Source organism: Gadus chalcogrammus, chromosome 6 (assembly GCF_026213295.1).
Source record: "Gadus chalcogrammus isolate NIFS_2021 chromosome 6, NIFS_Gcha_1.0, whole genome shotgun sequence".
In the NCBI taxonomy this organism is placed as follows: domain Eukaryota; kingdom Metazoa; phylum Chordata; class Actinopteri; order Gadiformes; family Gadidae; genus Gadus; species Gadus chalcogrammus.
Window position 1 is genome coordinate 12652663 of NC_079417.1, and position 22259 is coordinate 12674921.

General features: G+C 41.7%; 1 protein-coding gene across 1 annotated transcript; it reads right to left on the reverse strand.

Annotated features, from left to right (window-relative positions):
- Window positions 1-96: 96 nt before the first annotated feature.
- Window positions 97-21909, reverse strand: lifra (LIF receptor subunit alpha a). The gene is made up of 18 exons (XM_056592875.1): window positions 21538-21909; window positions 12622-12849; window positions 12029-12174; window positions 11305-11452; window positions 10767-11039; window positions 10337-10460; window positions 9973-10109; window positions 9386-9528; window positions 8946-9099; window positions 8692-8768; window positions 8230-8458; window positions 6875-7060; window positions 6373-6474; window positions 5766-5915; window positions 5191-5328; window positions 4782-4875; window positions 4320-4386; window positions 97-4186 (listed from the first exon to the last, which is right to left on the reverse strand). The coding sequence occupies exons 2-18, from the start codon at window positions 12734-12736 to the stop codon at window positions 3482-3484; spliced, it is 2988 nt and encodes a 995-aa protein (XP_056448850.1). The 5' UTR covers window positions 12737-12849; window positions 21538-21909; the 3' UTR covers window positions 97-3481.
- Window positions 21910-22259: the final 350 nt, after the last annotated feature.

A 22259-nucleotide genomic window follows, 5' to 3' on the forward strand; every position in this document is an offset into this window, starting at 1 on the left:
ATACATTTAATTCACTCTTAACATATAACAGACAATGAGATAGCTTTTCTTTTTTTTTCATTAAAAGCAAGAGTATCATGTTTAGTGTGAAATCCAGTAGTTATTTATTGTGACGTAATGGCATAAATGATGCCACAAATGTACGTAACAAAAAAGTTGTCGATTTGGTGTGCAAAAAAAAGAAAATCTGATTCGAAGCAATGAAAAGTACTGAAATTTACCATTTACATGGGAAGCCACTATTCTAAGTGATGACGATGCATAATTATTTCAACAACTTTATTACTTTATAACAGGCAGCATTGTGGTATGGATGGTTACAGTTAGTGTTAATTTCAATAAATCTTCGGAAGAAATTAAGAAAAGCATTGCCAGCAATTTAGGCAATCAGTTTAGTGAATACATTTTTCTGTCTTCTCGTTGAACATTAGTAAAAGTAACATGAAGCAAAGCAATAACAATAGCACACTTGTTAAATAGGTGTTTCCACCAATATATAGTACGCCTATACACGTTTATACATGCAAAACATTTAGTTAAAAAAGATAGGGCTGGACAATTTTTTTTTCAGACGCGTTATTAACATGATATTTCGGAAGTTGATATTGTTTACATTGTGAGCTCTACTGTATTGGCTTTTCCTACATAAACACTTTACTGTGAAATAAGCTGTGCAAGATAAAGTGTCAAATTTGCACTACAATTGGATTTAACATCTACAACAGAAAATTAGTTTTCAACATTTGTCCATTGAAGCCTAAATTATATAGGCATTCCATTCTCTATACGAGAAGGTGCCAAAAATACATGAACTTGGAATATAACAAATATTTAAAAAAGAAAGGAAGGTGCTTTTCGTTGACCAATCAACATAAAAAAAGATGTGTTAACACATAGCATTCATAAAGGACCGTAATCAAAAGTCCTGCATTTATGGCAAAAAAAAAAAAAACGGGCAAATAATGACCAAAATAGACTTTTGCAGGCAAGCATATGTACACAGGTATCATAATCAGCCGTTTTCACAAGCTGAGAGTAACATACATATTTGATAATAATAGTTGTTCACATCACAGTAGATTTATTTAAAGCGCGTCAGTCGCCCTTGCATCCTCTGAATCAAGCCAGGGCCAAGTCTCCCCACATCTCCCCACTCTACTTAGCTTTACAAAATGATATTCCCAAACTGGACTGTGATTCCGAGTCTAGTTTGGGAATGTAATTATGTAAAGTCAGAGGGTAATCACAGTCTGTGATTACAGATGACCCATAACAATACTCTGTCAACGTTACAGAAAAAAAATGACATGGAACCTCGAAGGTCACATCAGTCGACTCTTGAAAAGACTCAGAATATCCCTAAATGTGTGACTTAAAAGACGACAAATCCATATAATATCTCCATCAACGGAAAGCATTACTGGCTTCTTCCTAATCTATCTAATACTGGCCTTCTAAAATAGATTTGCGTAGTTATTATGGTATTAGAACAATTTAGCATAACTAGGAACCTATCATTACAAACCAACCAATTCAATTGCTTTACATCAGGATGGATCTGGAATAATCTTTGCATATCATTATATTTACAGGTATAGTGATGCATCATTATTTATCCTTTCCTTTACCACTTGCATTGCAGCAGATAAAACATAGGATTCCTGAATGGAAGCTCAACATTCAACAAGGCAATTCAATCAGTCCCTCCAGAAAAACACGATTATGCGATCGCATAATTCAACGCATAATTCAACGCATAATCAGCCTAAATCCAATATGCGGGGGCCGCATTTTTTCAAATATGCCGCACTTTCACTGCATAAATTGCAGATTTCCACGCAAAATATGCGGGGCTTGCATGATTTCATAATCCCTGCATTTTCGTTGCAAAGTCACATATATCTTTGCAGAAAGTTGAAAAATGTTGCGTTTACTTCACACAGGAGCAGCCATTTCCCCCTGCCATGGGAACGTTATGAAGTGACGTAATTACGCGACGTGAACGTCATCGAAGAGCGGCATTTTCGCAAGTTCCCGCAATTTTCTAAAGTTACCGCACTTTCATCGCATGAAATTGCACGAAATATGCCGCATATTTCATCGCATTTGTTAAGAAAACATGCAGCATAATCAAGGATTTTTGGCCGCAACAATCACAAAAAAACGCTGTATTTTTCTCGAGGGACTGTTCAATATAGTCCTCTGAAAGACTTGAATTTGGTAAACAGCTTTTAAACAGACATCCGTTATCATAAATGTATTCAAAAAAGGGGATGATAACATTGAGATATAAATGCAAGAAATGCAACCCAATCATATTATGATTTAATTTAGATAATCTCATATAAAGCAAGCAAACAACAAGAATTGTCACACTTTTTGTTTGTTTGTTTGAATGAATGATATATAGTTCACATATATCCTTCCATTTTTAAAAGCAAACTAAAAACACAGCAATGTTCAACATTTCCCATGGATTCATATCCATTCACCTGGTAGCTTATATCAGTGTTTTTCTTATTGGCCTGTTTGCCCCCAAATTTTCACACCATAAGAGAAAAGCACCCCTGTAATATCTGTGTGAAAAATAGTCAGAAATTGTGTTCATCTGTATATCGCTCTCATCGCAAAATATCAATCTATTTCTTGTTTGGTGCAGTCAGCAACTTATGCTCCGTGTGAATTATCTTTCCAAATCCGACCACCTGCCAGATGTGCATCGGACGTGCAGATGTGGGTGTATGTGCTCTGGCTAGGGTGTAATGTCAAATGTTCCAGAAGGCGGCTAATCCTCCCACGCATGTTGGCCGATTTCAACATCTTTACATCAACAGGAAATGTCTCATTCTTCTCGAACCGAGAAAGAGTTCCCGTACAACAGCCCAAAATCTTCTTAGAATGGCCCAGCAAAAGTGTCTAGTGTTTTTACTTTTTAAGGTTCGCTGGTTAATTCAGTTATTTTAATGTGTTTAGTGTTATTTTGTTTGGGTTAAGTCGCTTCTTTAAAAATGAGTGTTTTTTTGTTTTGTTTTTATTCTTAAGAATTCTTATGAACATTACGTTTACATTCAAGGAATCTGCACTGATTGAAATGAAAAATTCAATGGTTCTGCCTTGTTGAAGCACATGAAATGACATTTCGGAATGCCCATCTATACTATGTCTACATTAATCACTGTCAAAAGAAAGCTCCTTGTCTGTGAGTTCAGTGTGATACAACGCTAAATAATGTTGCACAATAAAAATGTAACCAGCAAAGACACCTTCCATTTCTGAAAGAAAAAACAATTTCAAACTACCAGTTACTTTGCACAAACGGGACCACATATGTGGGATGAACATAGCCAATCTTTCAATGTTTAACTGTTCATATCGGTATAGGATAAGCCCATTTAGACTGGATTTCTTTGACACAGCACAGTGAGAAAGCAAACGGATAATGTTTCCCCTATTGGGCCAGGTTATGCTGTGAGTGAGTATTTCAGGACTTTGTAGAGGACAACAGGTTGTGGAGCCAGGTGGTCGCTGAAGACGACCCCTCTCCTTCTGATCCCCCCTCCTCCTCCTGGGGCAGGAGGAACTGAGTGGAGGCCACCGAGGTGGGCGAGCCCATGGAAGGGGCGCCGATGCTGCCTTCGTCCCCGTCCCCGTCCCCTGGGGAGTCCAATTGCCACGAGCACTGTGGCTGGTAACTCCCAAATGAGCCTCCCTTTTCAGGCTGGGGCTCTGGGAAAGACTGGGGAGCCACCGGGAGAGGGTCAGGGCCCGGCACTTCAGGCTGCACCTGAGGACGGTAGCCTGCCCCTCTGCCCGCTGGAGAGACGGGGAAACCCCCCTGTGGCTGCTGCCCGCCCTGCGAGAACATGGGCTCGGCCCGGAAGGCGAGGGACGAACCCGAGGTCTGGATCCCCGTGTACGTCACGTCGGTGCGCGCCGAGTCCAAGGACGACGCAGAGGACTCTGAGGAGTCTGGGTAACGCGGTCTGATGGGTCGCTCGTCCACCACCTGGTTGTAATAGCGAATGGACATGGGCTCGTCCGTGTCCACCGGGTCGTCTCGGACGCCCCGCTCCTCGTCCTCGTCCTCCTCGGGGATGACCACCAGCTTCTCCTTGCTGGAGTCCCAGGCGGACTCATCCACGATGTGCACCATGCTGTTGGCGTGGGGCTTCACGTCCAGTGGGCCCTACAGGGGTCACAGTGACAGGGTGAAGACATGATCGCAAAGCTCCAGGGGGGGGGGGGGTCAAGCCATGTCAAGTGTTAAAAACCACTCGAGTTTGAGGATGCCTCGACTTGGTGTTCAACTGCCATGTTACCTGTGTTCTGGACCAATCACCAGCCAGCTTGGGCTCAGGGATGTCTGGGTAGAATGCTTTCTTCACCCTGGTGGTGGGATAAAGGAATACAGTCAGAATATCATCTATCACAAAACTCTAATGACTAAGGGCAGAGGTCCACAGGCGAGGACACTTTCAACTGGTGGAGCAAGGCATTAACACTGCCTGTGTTAGGGCTTCATTTCCCTGATAAACCATGGAGAAAAACATCGCCACCGAAAGGAAAATATGTATTACACTAAATATCCAATGAAACTTGCATAATAGCTAAACAATCAATTACAGAATTGTACCTAAAGCTTTCTCATGTGCATCTTTAAACTAATAAAATATGTGTTTTTGCCTTGCTTGGCAACAGTAAGTAGGGAGGGAAGGTCGAAGATGGATGAGCCGCATAACCGGAGCCGGTGTTGGTATATATTCCCAACCCAACAAACACACCATTTCCTCTTCTTGTAGCAGACGAAGGTGACGATGAACAGGAATAATGTCATGGTTCCCAGCGAAGCCAAGATTTCCAAGAGTAACCAATCCGCTGTGAGGAGAGACAAGAAGGGAGTTTGTGATCAACACACAACCTGAAAAGCTGGAGCACCCCTCCCTTCTTAAGGCAACCGTATCCTGGAGTATAAAGGTGCAGTATAACATCGATACCATGTCCTGCCTAAACACGCCCTTGCTATGTATAACTATTGCTCAAGCTGCGACTTTGCACAACAATTGGGTTATAAGGAGGGGAAGCGATTCTTCACGGCCCACTCAGACAGCTTGTAAAATGTCTAAGAAGGCAGACGTTAGAGGAAAATAATGAAAAGAAAGGCTGCAGACGGTTTGGAAATGAACAACGTACTGTATGATGCCATGGTGATGCTGGCGGTGGAGCCCGTGTCCTCTCCGGCAGAGGTGTAGGCCTTCACGGTGAACTTATAGAACTTGACGGGTAGATTCTTCACCGTATAGCTGCGGCTGCCAGGGCCGCTCAGGTTGGCTGTGGAAAAACAAAACCGAATCGAAAAATTTGAAACTGTGTGACATTGTACAAAAATTGGTTAAAAATGTTTCAATCTTTAACAAATGTTCTAACCCAAAATATTCAATTGGAAGCCTCCTGAAGCAATTTATTGGTTTAACAGGTTCAACAGGACTGAGCAATTAATACGTTCCCGAGAATAAAATAAATAACCACCTTTATTCATTCATCCTTATACATTATTGCAATATATTTGAGACTTCTATATTTGAAAAAAATAATGTTTCTCTAATCTAACCTATTACTGATGGTCTTAACTTGAGGAATACTTGATTAAAACCCCTTCTAAGCAGACAATATAAACCACATCAAATTGTTAGATGGCTGTCCTAATAACACTGCCATGAGTAACCCTTGCTGCAGGCAGTGCTAGACCAACACAATGTGATGTGTACCGAAGAGCGTGAGCTGGCGGTCCGTTATGAGGTAGACGCGGTAACCCAGGAGGAAGCCTCTCCGGTCGGCCACCGGGATCTCCTGCCAGGTCAGCTCGATGTCAGAGTTTCGCTGATTGGTCGTCAGGGAAGGGACGGCACGGATGGGGACTGCGACAGCAGATAGGGAAGCAGAGACGGAGGATGAAAAAGAGAGAGCGAGAGAGAGAGAGAGAGAGAGAGAACGTGGCATTGTGTGGGAAGAGTTTTCATTTTAACCTAAGTACCGGGCTTGGCCCCTCCCTGCCCCATATCAAAGACTCTAAAACATTACATTTATTCCAGACGGAAATAAAGTCTGCCGCTTGGTGTTCTAGCTTTATTCACTCAAGCCAAGTAGTATCCACTTGCACAACCATCTCACAGATGATACTTCTCTTTCATACCAAGATTACATATTATAGCCTGTGCAGTTGTGGCGATATACTCCATTTACTTTGGGGATGATGTTTTCAGAAAAAACTCAGAAATAGGCTTAATGATAAGGGGTTTAATGTTTTATCATGCATCAGCTCAGTTGGTTCTCTCCGCGGTGAGGGTTGCGTGGGGGGGGGGGGTCTCTGCTCACCAAGCTCCTGTGTGTATCCCTGCCAGCGCTGCAGTAGCTCTGTGCTGTCGGGGGAACAGCCGTAGAGGGAGAGGATGTACCGCACACCGGCCCGGAAGGAGTCTACACAGAGCAGGCACACACACAGCAACACACCCTAGATGACATCACCGGAGAGCCGCAGCCATGGGTGAACTCATACACCGTGTTCCTGTTTCTGCTTTGCATTGGATTCTTTTGGGGAACACTATCCTTTTATTTCCCTTTTCATTTCCTCTTTTTGACCACACACTTTCTATGAAATTTCTATGACTACCTCCCGTTATACTCCTTGGATAGAAAAGGACAGATGGGATTACGGATCGATAATAATTAATAAATTGCAATTTTACCATCTGCAGAACCAGGGCCCAGGCGGCGTTACAGTTCAACCATTTAGTAAATTAAAAAGTTATTTAATCTCATGATGTTGACAGGCATGGCTGCGAGGCATCTCCTGCCACAGTAGAACCGATGTGTGTACCTGATACTAGGGAGACGTTGGCCCTCTCGGCGGCCACCTTGGTCCAGTGAACAGGGCAGTCGTGCAGGCAGGTGGCTTCCTGCCACTCCACCACGTAGCCCTGGCTGGCGTTGGCGTCGCTGGCCCAGGACAGAGGGAAACCTCCGCCTGCGCCCGCCACTCTGGACACGGCGCCGGGCTCTGGGTCTGAGGAGGGAGGGCCGAGGGGGTTCAGTAACACAGCATTTCTCTATTTCTTGAATCAAATTTTATCTTTGAGTGTGAAAGTTAAGACAATGGCTTTTGGCCAAATGTTTCGAGTAGAGATAGACCGATATGGTTTTTTCAGGGCCGATACCGATACTTAGTAGTCAAGGGGGCCGATAACCGATATTTGGAGCCGATACTAATTTACAGAAAAAGGGAAAATATTGGCGTCAAATTTCTGAATAATACAAACTCCCAACACTTAACTTAATTTAAATGCCTTTAAGCATATGTTTAATAAACACAACAGTTTATCAGATTTGCAACATAACACAACTTAAACAAGTAAATGTCTCCCTACAATTTTCCTGAACTGAACTGAAATGTTAATCTTTTACTTATCTTTCTTTTAAGTTCAAACAAAAACAGAAAGTGCAGGGTGTTCTTTTGAAGTTAACTGAAAATTTAAATAAATAGTTCCCTAGTTAAACAGCCATTATTGCCACAGTTTTCTCTCAGAAAGACGGTGCTTTGCTGTCAGTTTCTCATGTCGCTCACACACACACACACACATTTTTTGTGTATGGTTAAACATGACTATCAATCATTATAACAACGTTTATAGGTCATAAAAGTTGAAAAGCTTGATAGGTCCCCTTTAACGTGCTTCCCGGCAAAAAAACAGGACTGAATTGAGTTTATTAGGTTTTTACTCTCCCTCACACACAGACTTCTACTATCACAGACTATTTCCATATCGATATTATCAGCAACCTGGTTTCGAGTGATTAACGGACTGTGAGCGAGCAGAGCTGCCGCTTATGTTTCGATAACGTTAATGGGCTCACAGTAATGTTACTAGTAGTTGTGAGTTGTAGAGGACTGGGATTTTTATTACAATTTCGCGAGAGTCTGCTGCCTTAAATTACCTCGAAACGCAACCAGACAAAACCTTTTCTCCTCTCCGCCGTGTGTGTGAGCACTGCGCATGCACAGCTTTCAGTGCTGATTGGCTGTTAGCCGTCGTGCGTGTAACCAATCAGATGGTGCTGTGGTGGGACAATGCTGGAGACAGCGTAGTGGCAGCAGACAGAGAGGCACGGCTGCATCAGAGCCAAAATAACCAGTTTTAAATTGACACACAGGCCACACAGGCCACTCGGACCTACCCGATTTAGGTTTTGGGATGACGATGCTCGCAGGTGGTGACACACCGGCCGCGTTCTTGGCCGTGAGTGTAGCCACGACCCGGCCTGCGACGGCCATGTGGGTGAGGTTAACGGGTGTCTCGTGGATGCCGGGGGCCAGGGTCTCCGTGTGCTGCACGTTTTCCTCCGGGCTCCACAGGGTCAGCTCGTAGCCCGTGATCTCTCCGTGGCTTTGCCTATGTGTCAGGGGCTTTGTGGGGAGAGAGAGAGAGAGTGAGAGAGTGAGAGAGTGAGAGAGTGAGAGAGTGAGAGAGAGAGAGAGAGATAAAGTGATGGGGGGAAGATTCCAGAGGTTAAAGGAATGACAGAATAACAGATGAGTGTTAAGATATAGGAAGTGACTATACTTTAATCCAAAGTGCAAATAAGCACCTCACAAACAGAAACACACTCACACACAAAACAAAAACTCAGTTTTTTTACCTTCCACATGACCTGCCCCATGACATTCCCTGTGTTGTCCTTGTCAAGGGACACCCAGAGATCAGGAGCCTCGGGCACTGTGGGGAGACGAGGTATAGCAGGAAATCAGACATGGCATGTCAAGTAAAGAAGAACACAGAAAGAACTGAATGACTGAATATATGTTTGAACTGAGATGTGTGCTTTTATTGAGTAGTACTAACAACACATTCAACTGTTATTTTTATAAATGAATAAAATATACACATATATACCGTCGATTTCAGTTCTGAATGCCAGTGTTTTGCTCCAGGAGCCCCACTTCCAGAAGTTCTGCTGGGCTCCACAGCTGACCCTGACTTGATACTCGGTCACTGGAACCAGGTCCAGAAGGGCCACCGACCTCAGACCCGCACCAGAAAAGGTCCGCTAGTGACACGCAGGAGGTCCATTTCATCACTCACCATACAGACCAGAGAATGAATACACGTCGAGTTGTGTTTTGCTGTCGTACTAGAAAGCCCCACCCAGATGTATGTCAGCACTAATTTCAGTAGTTTGTGTTTGCTTTTGTACACGATCGAACCTCCAAGATAAGAACTGCGACTGGACACCAAACGTGATGCAGACGGCACAGGATCTGAACTTCCTGTGCTGAAAACGGTCCTGCGAGTGCTCAAAGCACACACACACACACACACACGCGCGCGGTTACCTTTTTGACGTGGCCGTCGAGCGTGATCTCGACCTGGCAGGCGAGAGCCAGCGGGGCGTAGGCGGCGTACTCCCAGTCCCACAGCAGTGTTGCGTTCCAGGCATGGGCCACGGCGGTCAGGTTGGCTGGGGCAACAGGATGCACTGGGAGCAGAAAAACAACATGTTCGCATAAAACAATAGGGTACCATGGTTTTACATATCCACCACGGCACATCCTCTTCCTGCTTTCGGAGTAGGAAAAGAACGGTAATGACTGGTGCTGGATCCTTAGGCTTTATAATAATATTCATCATCCTCATAATAATCAGTTTACAACAAAAAAAATATTATTCATAAAAAAAGCATCCAAAGATGACAATGAGATCGAAGACAATGGAACAAAATTAGAGACTACAATGGAAAGCTACAACTCTGCATGACAAACATAAAACCTTTCATCCATTATAGTCAAGACATTTGCCAGAAGAACGACACATGCCAGTTGTTGACAGATATCGTTTTACCTAATTAGAAAATTTACCAAAACACACAAGTATGCATGTGAAATATTCTGCACTGCAGCTGCCTTGCGATGAAATCACTCACCTCTGTGTGAGAGCTGAGCAGAGTAGCTCAGGCTGGACTGCCCCAGAGGGTTACTGGCCACCAGGATCCAGTTACCTGCCCACTCAGGTAGCCTACAGTCCGTCGGCGGCTTCTTCGGGATGGCCTCTGCACAGTCCCTGCACAGAGAAAGCCAGACACTCAAAACTATATATATATATATATATATATATATATATATATAGTGTGAAGAAAAAAAGGCAATCTGTTGAAACAATGTTGTACTTGAAAATACAGACTAATGGCCATTCATTCCTCTCGTCTATGAATTGTAAAATAGTTTCATCCAACTATTTAAATACATATATCCATACAACATATGTGCGTTTGTGTGTGTCTATATTACCTTCCATTGAGCGTGTAGAACGTCCTTCGAGAAGCATGCAGGTGTGTGTTTCCAGGGCTCCATTGGCAGATCACAGAGGTCAGGTCCCTGGTCTCACACACTAGATCCGTGGGCAGGGGGGGGTCTGGTGAGAGACAGAAAGCAGGCAGGTCCCATTCGTTTATTTGCAACAAGGAGGCAAAAAAGGATTTCCTCACCCTTTTAAATCAATGTGAAACCTGCCGCGTACTGCAATGCTGAAGCGTTTTTATAGCTCGTCCACGGTTGTATAGTGTTGTGTGTCAGATTTACGAACTGTTTAATGTTGACATGGCCAGCAGATTAACAGCCATTCAAAAAATGTTTCCCTCTGAATAAATGACCTTTTCCCTTTTACAATCAAGAAGCTGTAGTCATGTGGATTATTGTCTGATCCATTTCTCTAACTTACATCCGACAAACACCACGGTTCCCGTGAGCAAGTTCAGGGCACTACTACAGAACACATTGGTCCCCGTCAACGTGGAGGCCTTCAGATTGGTCTTTGTGGTTGCATAGCTCCGCCTACTCAGCCGCACCGAATCCATGACGGTGCTATTGTAGCGAATGTTGCCAAAATCCTTGCGCTCTCCCACAATGCAACAGACAGTGATGTCGTCTCCGACCAGTACCACTGGGTCCTGAGGAATCATCTTAGATCCCGTCTGGCTGGGGTCATCCAAACCTGGGGGGGGGATGAGTAGGGAACATTACATTATATATGATACATTATATATATATATATGAGTAAGGAACAATACACATATATAATTTAAGCCATTTCGGGAAAAAGTGATTTCTCAAACGCACGAGTGATTTCTCAAACACGTTTCTCTTGTTGTTATTAAAAGATCGTAACCCGAGTTTACCGACAGCGTAGCGTCTCAACATTTTCGAGATGCGTTTCTTGGCGATCATGCAGTCGTTTCACAGACAAATAAAGTGCCAACCTCGATATATCACAGTGGTGCTCCAATCGCTGGTCTTCTGCCCTTCTCTGGAACGCAGTCTGACAGACAGAGACGTACATTTAAGGGGCTCGGCTGAGGTCCAGTTCCAGTGGTGCCGCCCATTTTCCTGGGTCGCTGTCACAGTTTCCTGAATGCACAGAGCAGCACACGATGCCAAAGATCAAGAAACTTTTTGATGCAAATGTGGGTGTGCCCTAGACATTGTGTTTCTTTGGCATAACCAAGGCCACCGGCTGACAAGGCTTGCTTTACTGCTACCATATGCCACACTTGATTTAAGGTGCCCCGTCCCAAGGGACATTTCTCATCAGTACTGCAGGTAGAAATGTGTTTTTAAGAGGATTGAAGGTTGACATTCATTTCATAGTGACCTTTGTTTGTTTGTGTGGGCGCATGCGTGTTTGTGTATATAATATAAATATTGTATTGTTACATAATCCCACAGATAACAATAAGCAGATAACAATGATTTTAAAGTATTATCTGTAACTCATAACTCATTACAAATATTTATGTTGTATTATTAGACCAGATAGACCAACAGTTGTTGGTTCTAACAGAACTGTGGATTTTAATAATGAAAGGGCATAAAAGGGACATGTGAATGAACCTGACCGCAATAGGGAGTAAATGACATAAAGGAAATAAGAAAAAATAAGCAAAGTCAACCAAAATGAAGGGACTAAAGATAAGAGGGCCTTACATAGAAGACGGTTTCATTGAATTCAGTTCTCAGAACGATGAGGTCAAAGGTGCTCGCTGTCCCTCCGAGCCAGGAAATGGAGAGCAGCTGACTCCGATGCGAGTCAATGTTGGTTAACAGGTTCACCTCTTGGGGTATATCTAGACCTATAACAACAAAAAAGGTAACACGAGAGGAAAAGTTTTATGATAATAAGGATTATTCAAAATATAAAACTAACCACATATGTCAAACATTGAAACATAACTCTGCCATTCAAAAAGCTAAGAAGGCTTTTTAGGTTTATGGTTGGCCCTTTGGTTGAAAATATTTTTTAAGTGGTCACAAAATAATTGGATCCCGTTACCAGATTTCTGGTGGAATTTGGACCTCATTAAAGTCACATTGGTCCAGTTGCCCTTGCATGCGTTTTTAATTTAGAATTGGCCAGAAAGGGTCCAGATGACATGGTCATCATGTTTCATTTTCTGGTTGGGTTCAACATTGTGTAGAAGCCATTAATTCTGACAGTTCTAGATCTCAGTCAATAATATTCCTATCATAATGCATTTGACAAACAACATTATCAAAGAATGCATATTGTTGGTTCTCACCACCGTTGCAGTGGCTGTGTGTAGCAAAGAGGCTGAGCAGTGTGCAGATGAGCCACGGCTTTAGCTTGTGGATATGGCTGGAGCTGGAGCCAGGCATGGGCCAGGCATGGGTCATGGTTGCAGTATAAGGGGCTGTCTGTGATGATGTTGAGGTACTGGTTAACACTCTACGGCCACAGAGACATTGACATCCTGAAGGATACGTGGACTGATGGGGTCTGAGGATACCTGTAAAGAAGGAAACAATGATTAGTTATATGAGTTACATTTTTGCAGCAGTTTGGTGTTGGATAGATTATTCATTTATTTTTTAATTTCCTAGTTCAAAAAAAATTACAAAAAATGTCAAAAAAAAAAAAAAAAATGTATCTATCAAGATAATCTGACATTTATTTCAGCCAAAAAAATCCAAGTATTACACAATTTGAATAGTAAATATTGTCTTATTTTCTGATACCATTTTTAATAGTTTTCATATGCTTGGGAGAAAACGAGTATAGGTGTAATAAGGGAAATCAGTGACAAAAGTAAGAAAAAGCAAATGTTCAAATGGTGGTTCTTTGTGGGGCCTCCGAGATTAGGGTAACCATTTCGAGAAGGGCCCTTCGACAACCACACAATTGAAATACAATAGTTAACTGGGAACCAGACACAAACCAGAAAAAAAGCATTACATTTCATAAACCCTTGGTTAAAGCCGGTTTCACACCACCGTGCGGCAATTCGCCGCCTCCATTCATTCCAAACAAAAGCGGCTGTTGACCAGGAAGCTATTATTTTCATTCGATCAATCTTATGATAATGATTCATTAATTAATAATTGAGTAAATAAAATGTATACATAATAGCAAATGCCATCACAAGTTACGAGAGTCCAAAGTGATGCACTTGATTTAGCTGAAAAGCAGCCAAGAAAAAATAAACTATTTCTTTTATTGAGGTCCATGAAAAACTATTTGAATTTATTGAACTGCAACATTAAGCAGCAGATGCTTGTTACTTGTAGGTTTGATACATTTTCTGTTGATCTACTAATCAATTAATCTTCTGTTGCTGCCTTGGACAACCTCATACAACATGACAAACACAAGGTGCATTTTGCCAAGGAACAGCTAGAGAATATTAAAAGATAAATATACCAGGAGTGAATCACATCGTTAAATACTAAGCAGTACAGCATCTCAAAATTCTCTCCATGAAAGCACTTGAAAACATATTGTTTCTAGTCAAGATCACCTAGAACAGCTTTGAAGACATTTTTGCTTAGTAATTTGGCTAGTCCATGCACTAGAAACAGAATTTGTACCATCAAGGCGAAGAGATACATTTGACTAAAGCAAGTTACCCACATTGGCAATATGCAGAAGGCTTTAAATTACGCATGCAAAAAGCAGATGGCCGTTTGGTATGATGAATAATATATTGCTTCAGAGATACTCTTAAAGAAGTTTTGCCGCAAACATACTCTGTCACGACAGCAGAAAAATACTGAGTGCGCACTGCGCACTAGTGCATGTGTATCTGTGTATGTGTGTATGTTTGTGTATGTAAGGACAGTACAAGCACTTCATTGCTTGGTATACTCAATAAACTGCAACGGTGAGTTTTAGATTATCTGGTTTACCCAGAGACAAGCAGGGGCAGGCCTTCAAAAGGCATGGCAGCTTGAAGAACACGCTTACCAACACAAAACCTCATTGCCCAACCCATACTGGAACACCTTAGTGACCATAGAACACACACATACACACCCAATACAGAAAACACCTTGCTTGTCTGATGAGCATTGTGCAACATGGTCTTCTATAAACTCAACTCAACACAACTCCATGACCATTGGCATTTTTTTTTTTTTAAGACAGCTCTGCCTACAGGGAGATGAGGGCCACAAACTTCATTATTACAATAGGTGCGTTTCCATCCCCCTAATTTAATGCGAACTTTGAAGTATCGAATCAGTAAACGGTGATGGAAACACCAAAATTCGCATCAAAATCCTCTAATTTGCACAAAAGTTTATCCGCTCGCTTGAGGTGGTTTTTGAGAAATGCGAAAGAGTAAATTCGCAAAATGGGAGATGGAAACACATTTTGCGAATCAGCTGTGACGTAGCGAACTTTGAACACACAGGACTGACAGTCTTTCCGATTTCCGCATAACGACCGGCCATAGCAACCCTGCCGACATCAACGTGTAACGTCATCACCCTATTCCGCTCCAACCACTTGATGGAAACGCACCTAATTCAAATTACTTTTTTGCGAACTTTCTAAAGACTCGCATCACCTTTTAGATGGAAACGCAGCTACTGTCGTACACCTGATACAACAATTGTGTTGCAAATTTCATTAATTGTGTTTCATTGCCACTGAATGTATCATAATGACAAATATAATAAAATATTATAATAAAGAACATGACATGATAATAGTGACTAATTGGGGGGGGGGTATCAAACTACCAGTGTACCCCAACCACTTCAGTGATGCACGGCTGCCAGTATGCGCCAGATCATTCAGTGGCAACAAATAGCAAGGTAATAATAAGTAAAATAGCTTAGCATGAAAATGTCAATTTTTTACTTAATTATAAATCTCAAAATCCATATTGAATATTAAATAAGAAAGAAGTATTTTATGGACAACTGTTAAAGGCAAAATTAGTTTTAGGGCCTTCCTGTTTCCACAAAGGTTACAGTTAAGATGCCAATTTAGGTCTGTTAAAACTAAGCATTAGCAGATCAGACAGATTATCTACAGTTGCACAAGTGACACTAACCTCTGAACTCTGTGAAAATACCATCTTTTAATAAACATTTGAGTCAGAGGATCATTACAAATCTTTTCGCACCACGTTTACGGTGAAATACAATTATACAAAATGAATGCACAAACAAAATATACATTGTGCTTGGAGGGAACATAAAATAATGTTTCCAAATGGGACCCAAGACATCCATCATGTACTTAAGGTAGCTGATTCAATCTACAGACCATGGGGAGATAAAAAGCGTAGATTCAGGGAAATCTAACCATGAAACTGATAGCTACAAATTTAAATAGAATCTCTCTCACACACACACACACACACACACACACACACACACACACACACACACACACACACACACACACACACACACACACACACACACACACACACACACACACACACACACACACACACACACACCCACCCTCTTAGCTTTTCTGGGACGCTTGGTATTGCTGGAAACAAAGACTGCAGATTTGAAAACAGACGATCTTACTATAAAAGGTGCAGTGTCACCTTAAACCAGTGGCACATGCATCCAAGGGCTACATGGCATGCAGAAAAACAGGTGGACAATACCAGACAAAGATTCCTTTGGGATTGTCTACTGTGGACGGCAGAGTAAATGTGTCTGTGAGACAGTTGCTCCAATGTTCCATTTCAAGCATCACTCTAGAGTAGGCGACTATGGAAGAAAATATAAAATGCCAGTGTGCGGAAGTCCTTTGTCAAACAAAAGTTAACAATGGCACACACTCGCATGCATCGCATAATCAATAAATTAAAACGTGATCCATCTAAAAGAGGCAATGGTGCTGTCACTTGCTGTATATTTACTTTTGCTATTGCACAAAACACACAGACAATAGCAACAACTCACGCCTGCTAGGTTTTGAAATAAGTAAGTAACCAAAAAAGTAGAGGAACTGGGAACAGAACAACATTTTGAGAAGATTGCGGCAAACAAAGAATTCCAACATTTTTGAGCACTCACCACTTTGCACAGAGCTCTCTTCACTGTTTATGTATTAATAGACTGTCTATTTTTGCTTCTTCTCTTTTGAGCCTTATGGACAACTGCACTGTCTTATGGACAACTGTACTGTCTACCTAGTGTAGCAAAGGCACACAGCATAGTTCTACAGTGTTTTTTTTGACAACATTGTCTCTCCTCAGGGCCGTTCAATTTCTAACTTTGCATCAACAGCAAATAGATGTTGGGGATTGAACACGAAACACAATATTACAAACAGCTTTTTGGAAAAGCCACAGTTTAACAAAACAAAGCGTTTTTTTGCATATTGGTTATTAAAAAAGATTTAAACATGCATCCATCATAGGCTGAGACAGAAGTCTGTCATTACCCTGTCGTAGTATCACGCCCACAACCAAAATAAATGATCCAGCGACACACTGCTTCCAGTCTACGTGTCGCGACTGTCGACATTTTAAAAAACAAATTCTAAAAGTAGCCTACTAATTACGCCTGACCTTTTGTACCGGCCAAGCGAGTGGCCGGATGTTGGGGAGAGAGCGCAGCAGAGACTCAGGAGAAAGGAGAAGAGAATAAGAGAGTCAACAACTATGCGACTCTCTGGAATGTGGGACTCTTAACAGTTTATGATGTTGCCGATGTGGCTCTTTAGAAGAGAGGACATTCACCGATCACTCTCAGGGTGACTGACCGTTGTGTTTGGAACTTTACCAAGCATGTCTTTCCTTCCTTACCTTGATTTCTCTCATACAGTGGCAGAACCCATTAAATCCCTTTCAGTCTTTTCCATTCTAAATGTTTTCTCTGCGCTCGACACAGGAAGTGAGTAAATGTTCATGAAGGATATCACTGTGCCACAAAAGTGACTGACTCACAAGAGAACTTACACAGAAAGAGCTCCTTCACCCTCCAACCTCTAAAGAAACAAATCGTATTTATATTAAATGACTTACTCAAGAGGAAAATATACTAACTAGCCTCTTCCTGCCAGGTGAATGGCATGTTCCCTCAACATACATCTGACAAATCATCAAAGTGTTTCCTCTATTCCCTGGAAGCTATACATGAATTAGGGGTGAAACAATACACGTATTTGTACCGAACCGCCACGGTACAGGCCATAACAGGCATTTCTGGGTGGTGGACTGCGGTCCGTAAATGTGGCGTACATAGTAGGGATGCAAATTATCGAGTAATTCATTAATCGATGGTTGTTGCATCTTATCGATCGATGATCGATTAATTGATAAGCGGCAATTCTTCTGAGAAGCTGAATTTCCTTCTGAATGTGACACATTTAGGTGGTAATTCAACGAAGTCGTTTAGTTGTTGTACTTTAAAATACATTTACATTTAGGGCATTTAGCAGACGCTTTTATCCAAAGCGACTTACAAGTACATTTGTCAAAAATACTACAAAAGAAATCGTTCCCTATTCCCTATATAGTGTACATGATATAGTGTACTATATAGGGAATAAGAATTCGGACACTACGCTGAACATTTCTAAGTCATTTGCGTCAGTAAATGCGCCGGGTATTTGTGTGACGCAGACAGATGCGCCCACATCAAGTAAACAAACCGGGCACTCACGACGAAAGCTGGAGGTTGTATTGATGTTGAATGTTACATTTCCTTGTTTAATTAATTTTGAATGTTAAATATTCTATGTTAAATCCCAAATAAATTGTTGACATTTCTAAACGAATGCCGGAGACTCCATCATTAAATGTATTTTTCGCGGTTATTCGGCTTCTTCTTCTCCCCTGGAAAAATACAACCGCATTGCATTGTGGTATACGGGAGTAACATGTAGGGAACATCGTATGTACCCTATTTTAAGTCCACTATATAGTGCCCTATATAGTGGACCACTGAGAATTCGAACACCCTAGAAAATGGCGTGCATCCTATTTAGTGCACTACATCCATGATAGGGAACGATTTCGAACACAGCTAGTGTCCCGCTTTTCGTTTGTCTTGTTCTGCTTCGCTTGTGTTCCCGCGTGTGCGTCAAGTACGTCTGGCGTCAAGCGCGCCCTCTGGTGGACGGTTGGGGAATTACGGGTTAAAAATGCGATTAATTGCAAGTAATTTATTTTAATCGAGTGATCTCTTATCGACAATTAATCGATAATTCGATTAATTGTTTGCATCCCTAGTACATAGCGTTGATATGGCGAATGTAAAGGCTTGTTTTGCGGTGCGGAACTTAAAACTTGAAGTCGGAGTTCCACCCCGGCCGTTTAGCCAAAGTATACTACTCCAACTCCGTAACTACGGAGACCCCTCGAGCATTCGAATTTCTCTGTCGGGATGTCGGATACGCAATGCAATCCGCCCCCCGATCGATCTTATATGTTGACTACAAACCATGTAAATAGTGTTAGAAATGAACTTTGTACAGCAATATACGGAGGACTAAAGGTGTATTTATGGTCCTCCGTAAAGTGCTGTACGTAGACACAGAGAGCCCTCTCTGTTGCCGGAGAGCCTGTCGGAGAACCTCTCCGTAGCTTACGTGCGCATCCAATATTTTATAACTATCCTTCGATGCGTACGGAGACGGCAAGGGCTGTGATTGGTCCTCTATCAGAATCCTTTCCGGAATCACTTTTATCGGTTTGACTTTGCACCTTATTTACTTTTTACATCGTTTACTTTGCACATTAAAGGACTAATAATACACCAAATAAGATTTGAAAACCTTTGGAAGTTTATTTTCAACACTATTAACAGTAGTCAGCATATAAAATCGATCGGGCGGCGGATTGCATTGCGTATCCGACATCCCGACGGAGAACAAGCAGCTTTTTCGTTTTTTCCCCTTAACTATGAACCGTACCGTCCTGTACCGTACCGTGACTTTACAACTGGGGTACGTACGGAATACGGATCCGTGACTTTTGTGTACAGTTACACCCCTAAAATGAATTGTGCTATTTTTCATGTATTTTTTTCCCATGGAATTTGCATTTCATTGCATAGTTAACTGCATACCAGGATGGGCCAATTAGCAGCTAGAGAACCTGTTTAACTGTGATTAAAGAAGAGATAGGGGGGGGTTACAGAAAAAGGTTTTATCAAAGACCTATAGACCCCTTTTCTGTAAGCAAATAATAACATTATTTTGCGGGCAGGGCTTAGGTTGGAGGGAGAAGAAACCTTGAACGTGCAGCAAACAGAGCAAATTAGAACCAAGGGCAGGAACTATCCTTTTAACCTGTCAGAATAGAAAAATCTACCTCTAAGCAATGTTTATATATGTAGAACTAAATATTGTTGACCTGCCATTATCAAGAAATCAACTCTAAAAAGATAATCTGCCATTGGTTTGTAGCACTGTCAGTTACATCTCTAGTCACATAAGAAAATATACTTTACCAGAGGTTGGTTATATTCGAAACAATCAACAAAAATAGACTGGATTACCGGAATTTGTTGAAGACGAAAATTATACTAGCCTGCAACCATTTTGCAGTCTTGAGATACTATATTTGCTTGTCAGAAGAATGATGATATGTTTGATCATATCATTGCATTTTATGGTGCTCTGTGTTTGTCGTAAAATCTTTCCAGGTAGTCTACAGTAATAATTTAAGTAGCCGTTAATGAAGGTGCGGCGTGAACCCCTACATAGTCAATACAAAGACGTGAATAGTGTCAAATTTTCCGCCTTAAAAACCTGCAGCACAAATGTATGATTGGCGCTGTGTTAAAGCCGGGTTGACACGGATTTCGCAGTGAGCACTTCGTGCGAGTTTAAATATTTGAACTTCTCCGCAAATTTCGCTTGAGGCTTTGTGGTGACATCAGTGTTCACTCCCTGAAGTCCAGATTGAATACTTGAGGACTCCCAGAACTCAGCTTTATCTATATAATATAATGAAATATTATAATATCACGGCCAAAAGGTGTGTGTGCCTCAGTCAGGATGATATTATGAACCCATAAAATACATTGTTGGGTTCTCCGAATTCTCTGGTAATGTTTCAACAAGTAAAGACTGGTAGTTGTGGTTATCTCTTGGCCATGGTTGAGAATGACTTGGCGATGCGAATATTCGCTATTGTTGTGAACGCAGTTAACGGTTTTTAGACACGCCCCCAAGCAGTTCTAAAATCAGTGAACCGCTGCCTCTCCTGGAAACCTCCCATGAAAATAGATTACTGCCTGGTACGAAATCAAACGACCAATCACAACCTTGTATCTAATACGAGTTCTACTGCAGTTAAAGCATTTGTTGAGACGCAAATGTTTTTTCTTCGCTTTTCGTGCTGCTTTCACCCGCTTCGTTGCTATTATTGGTTGTAGGCCTATCCAATTGCGTCCAAGGCATTTTGGTGTGCGCCCGTTGGTGACGTCCTTACGAAATCGAAAATGAAGGGTTCCAGACTAATTGCAGTTTACAATTCGTCTGGGGATGCCAGGCTAGACCTAACGTGGCTTACAGAAAAAATAAACCATTTTTGTATGCAAACTTCAGATTTCATTCAACAGTATTAGAAAATATACACCGCACAACGTTTAAATGACTTGACTAAAATCTATGGTTTGGTATGTTTTTACATACCAAACATAGACCTATACATTTTCTGATCTGTCACTTGTTTTGCACAAATATGATCGAAAAATCATAAACAAACAGCAATTTATCAGTGAAGCATTTCCTCCCTCTAAAGGGCTGCTTATCACAGGTCCGCTACCTCAGCTAAGTGTAGAAAATATCATGGTTGGGATACTTTGAAATCCAAACGCAAGAGTCAACCTACAATCTATGACTTATGGTACTGAAATATATTAGTTAAGCAGGCCTCTGCTTGACTAAAGGCACCAGGGTTGAATAATTGAAGTTAGTGTTTATCTTGACTGCCATTATCATCACAATAAGACCCTTTGATGGATAAAACAAACGCCATTCATTCTCAATTGTCTCGGTTATAATTTTGCACCACATTAGCTACATAGTCAAGTTAAAACATAATTAAAACGCAACTTCTTCGGTCAGAGTCATGTCACGTTAGCAGTAGCACGTTTCAGGCCCCTATCAGATGTTTTGAAAACTACTGTTAGCATACTAATTTACGGAATACAAACCCTAATCCCAAGTGGACGGTTGACCATTGCGAAATAGTGTAGAATTTTTTTACCTGTGTAGATATCACAATCCGTTACGTCTTCAAATAATTAGTAAAACCAGTAGATATGTTTACAACTCGAGGCTCCTGCTGCTTATCCCTTCCCAATGTGTTTTTCCATGTAATTTCGGATGGGGTTACTGGAAAAGGCGGGGCATGACATGACGTAGACTCAGACTGCACACCATGTTGGATACAGAAGTAAGAGACATTGCACAATTGAATCTTATCTGACAAGGAACATGTTGCTTCAAACGATTCATTGCTGTTTCCAACCAACAAAAAATTATCTACACTCTGCTATATCCGATGTCTCAAAGACTGCACTGCGGCAATGTTACAGAGCTGACTCTTGGCTGCCTGCGTGCCCTGCTTCCTTGCCTGTCTCTGGCCGTCGGCCCGTCTGTCTATCTATTTATCTAAGTTATCTGACTGTATGTCTATTTTGTATTTTTTAGATTGTATGATGCCTTGTTTCAGAGCAATAAAAACAATGTGTCAACGGCCTACCATCAAGGAAACACAAATCCAAGATTCGAGTTTTATTTGTCACATGCATACAATACAGTGAAATGAAAAAGTGACAGTGCCACCGAAGCCGTACAATATAGGATAACACATATAAAGTAATAAATATTCAGCACTGGTATATCCCAGCTTATCTTTTGCTCTGTTTAATTGAATTGTCATAATCGGCACCAAAATAACAAAACCGACCCATATATGAAATAGTA

What these genes read in the sequence shown, in the direction of transcription:
- lifra (XM_056592875.1), bottom strand. Translation starts at nt 12,736, where the DNA reads ATGACCCATGCCTGGCCCATGCCTGGCTCCAGCTCCAGCCATATCCAC. An exon ending in TGCTACAAGAAGAGGAAATG is followed by an intron (nt 4,387 to 4,781) that starts GTGTGTTTGTTG and finishes TCCCACCACCAG; the next exon opens with GGTGAAGAAAGCATTCTACC. An exon ending in GTGATTGGTCCAGAACACAG is followed by an intron (nt 4,187 to 4,319) that starts GTAACATGGCAG and finishes TGACCCCTGTAG; the next exon opens with GGCCCACTGGACGTGAAGCC.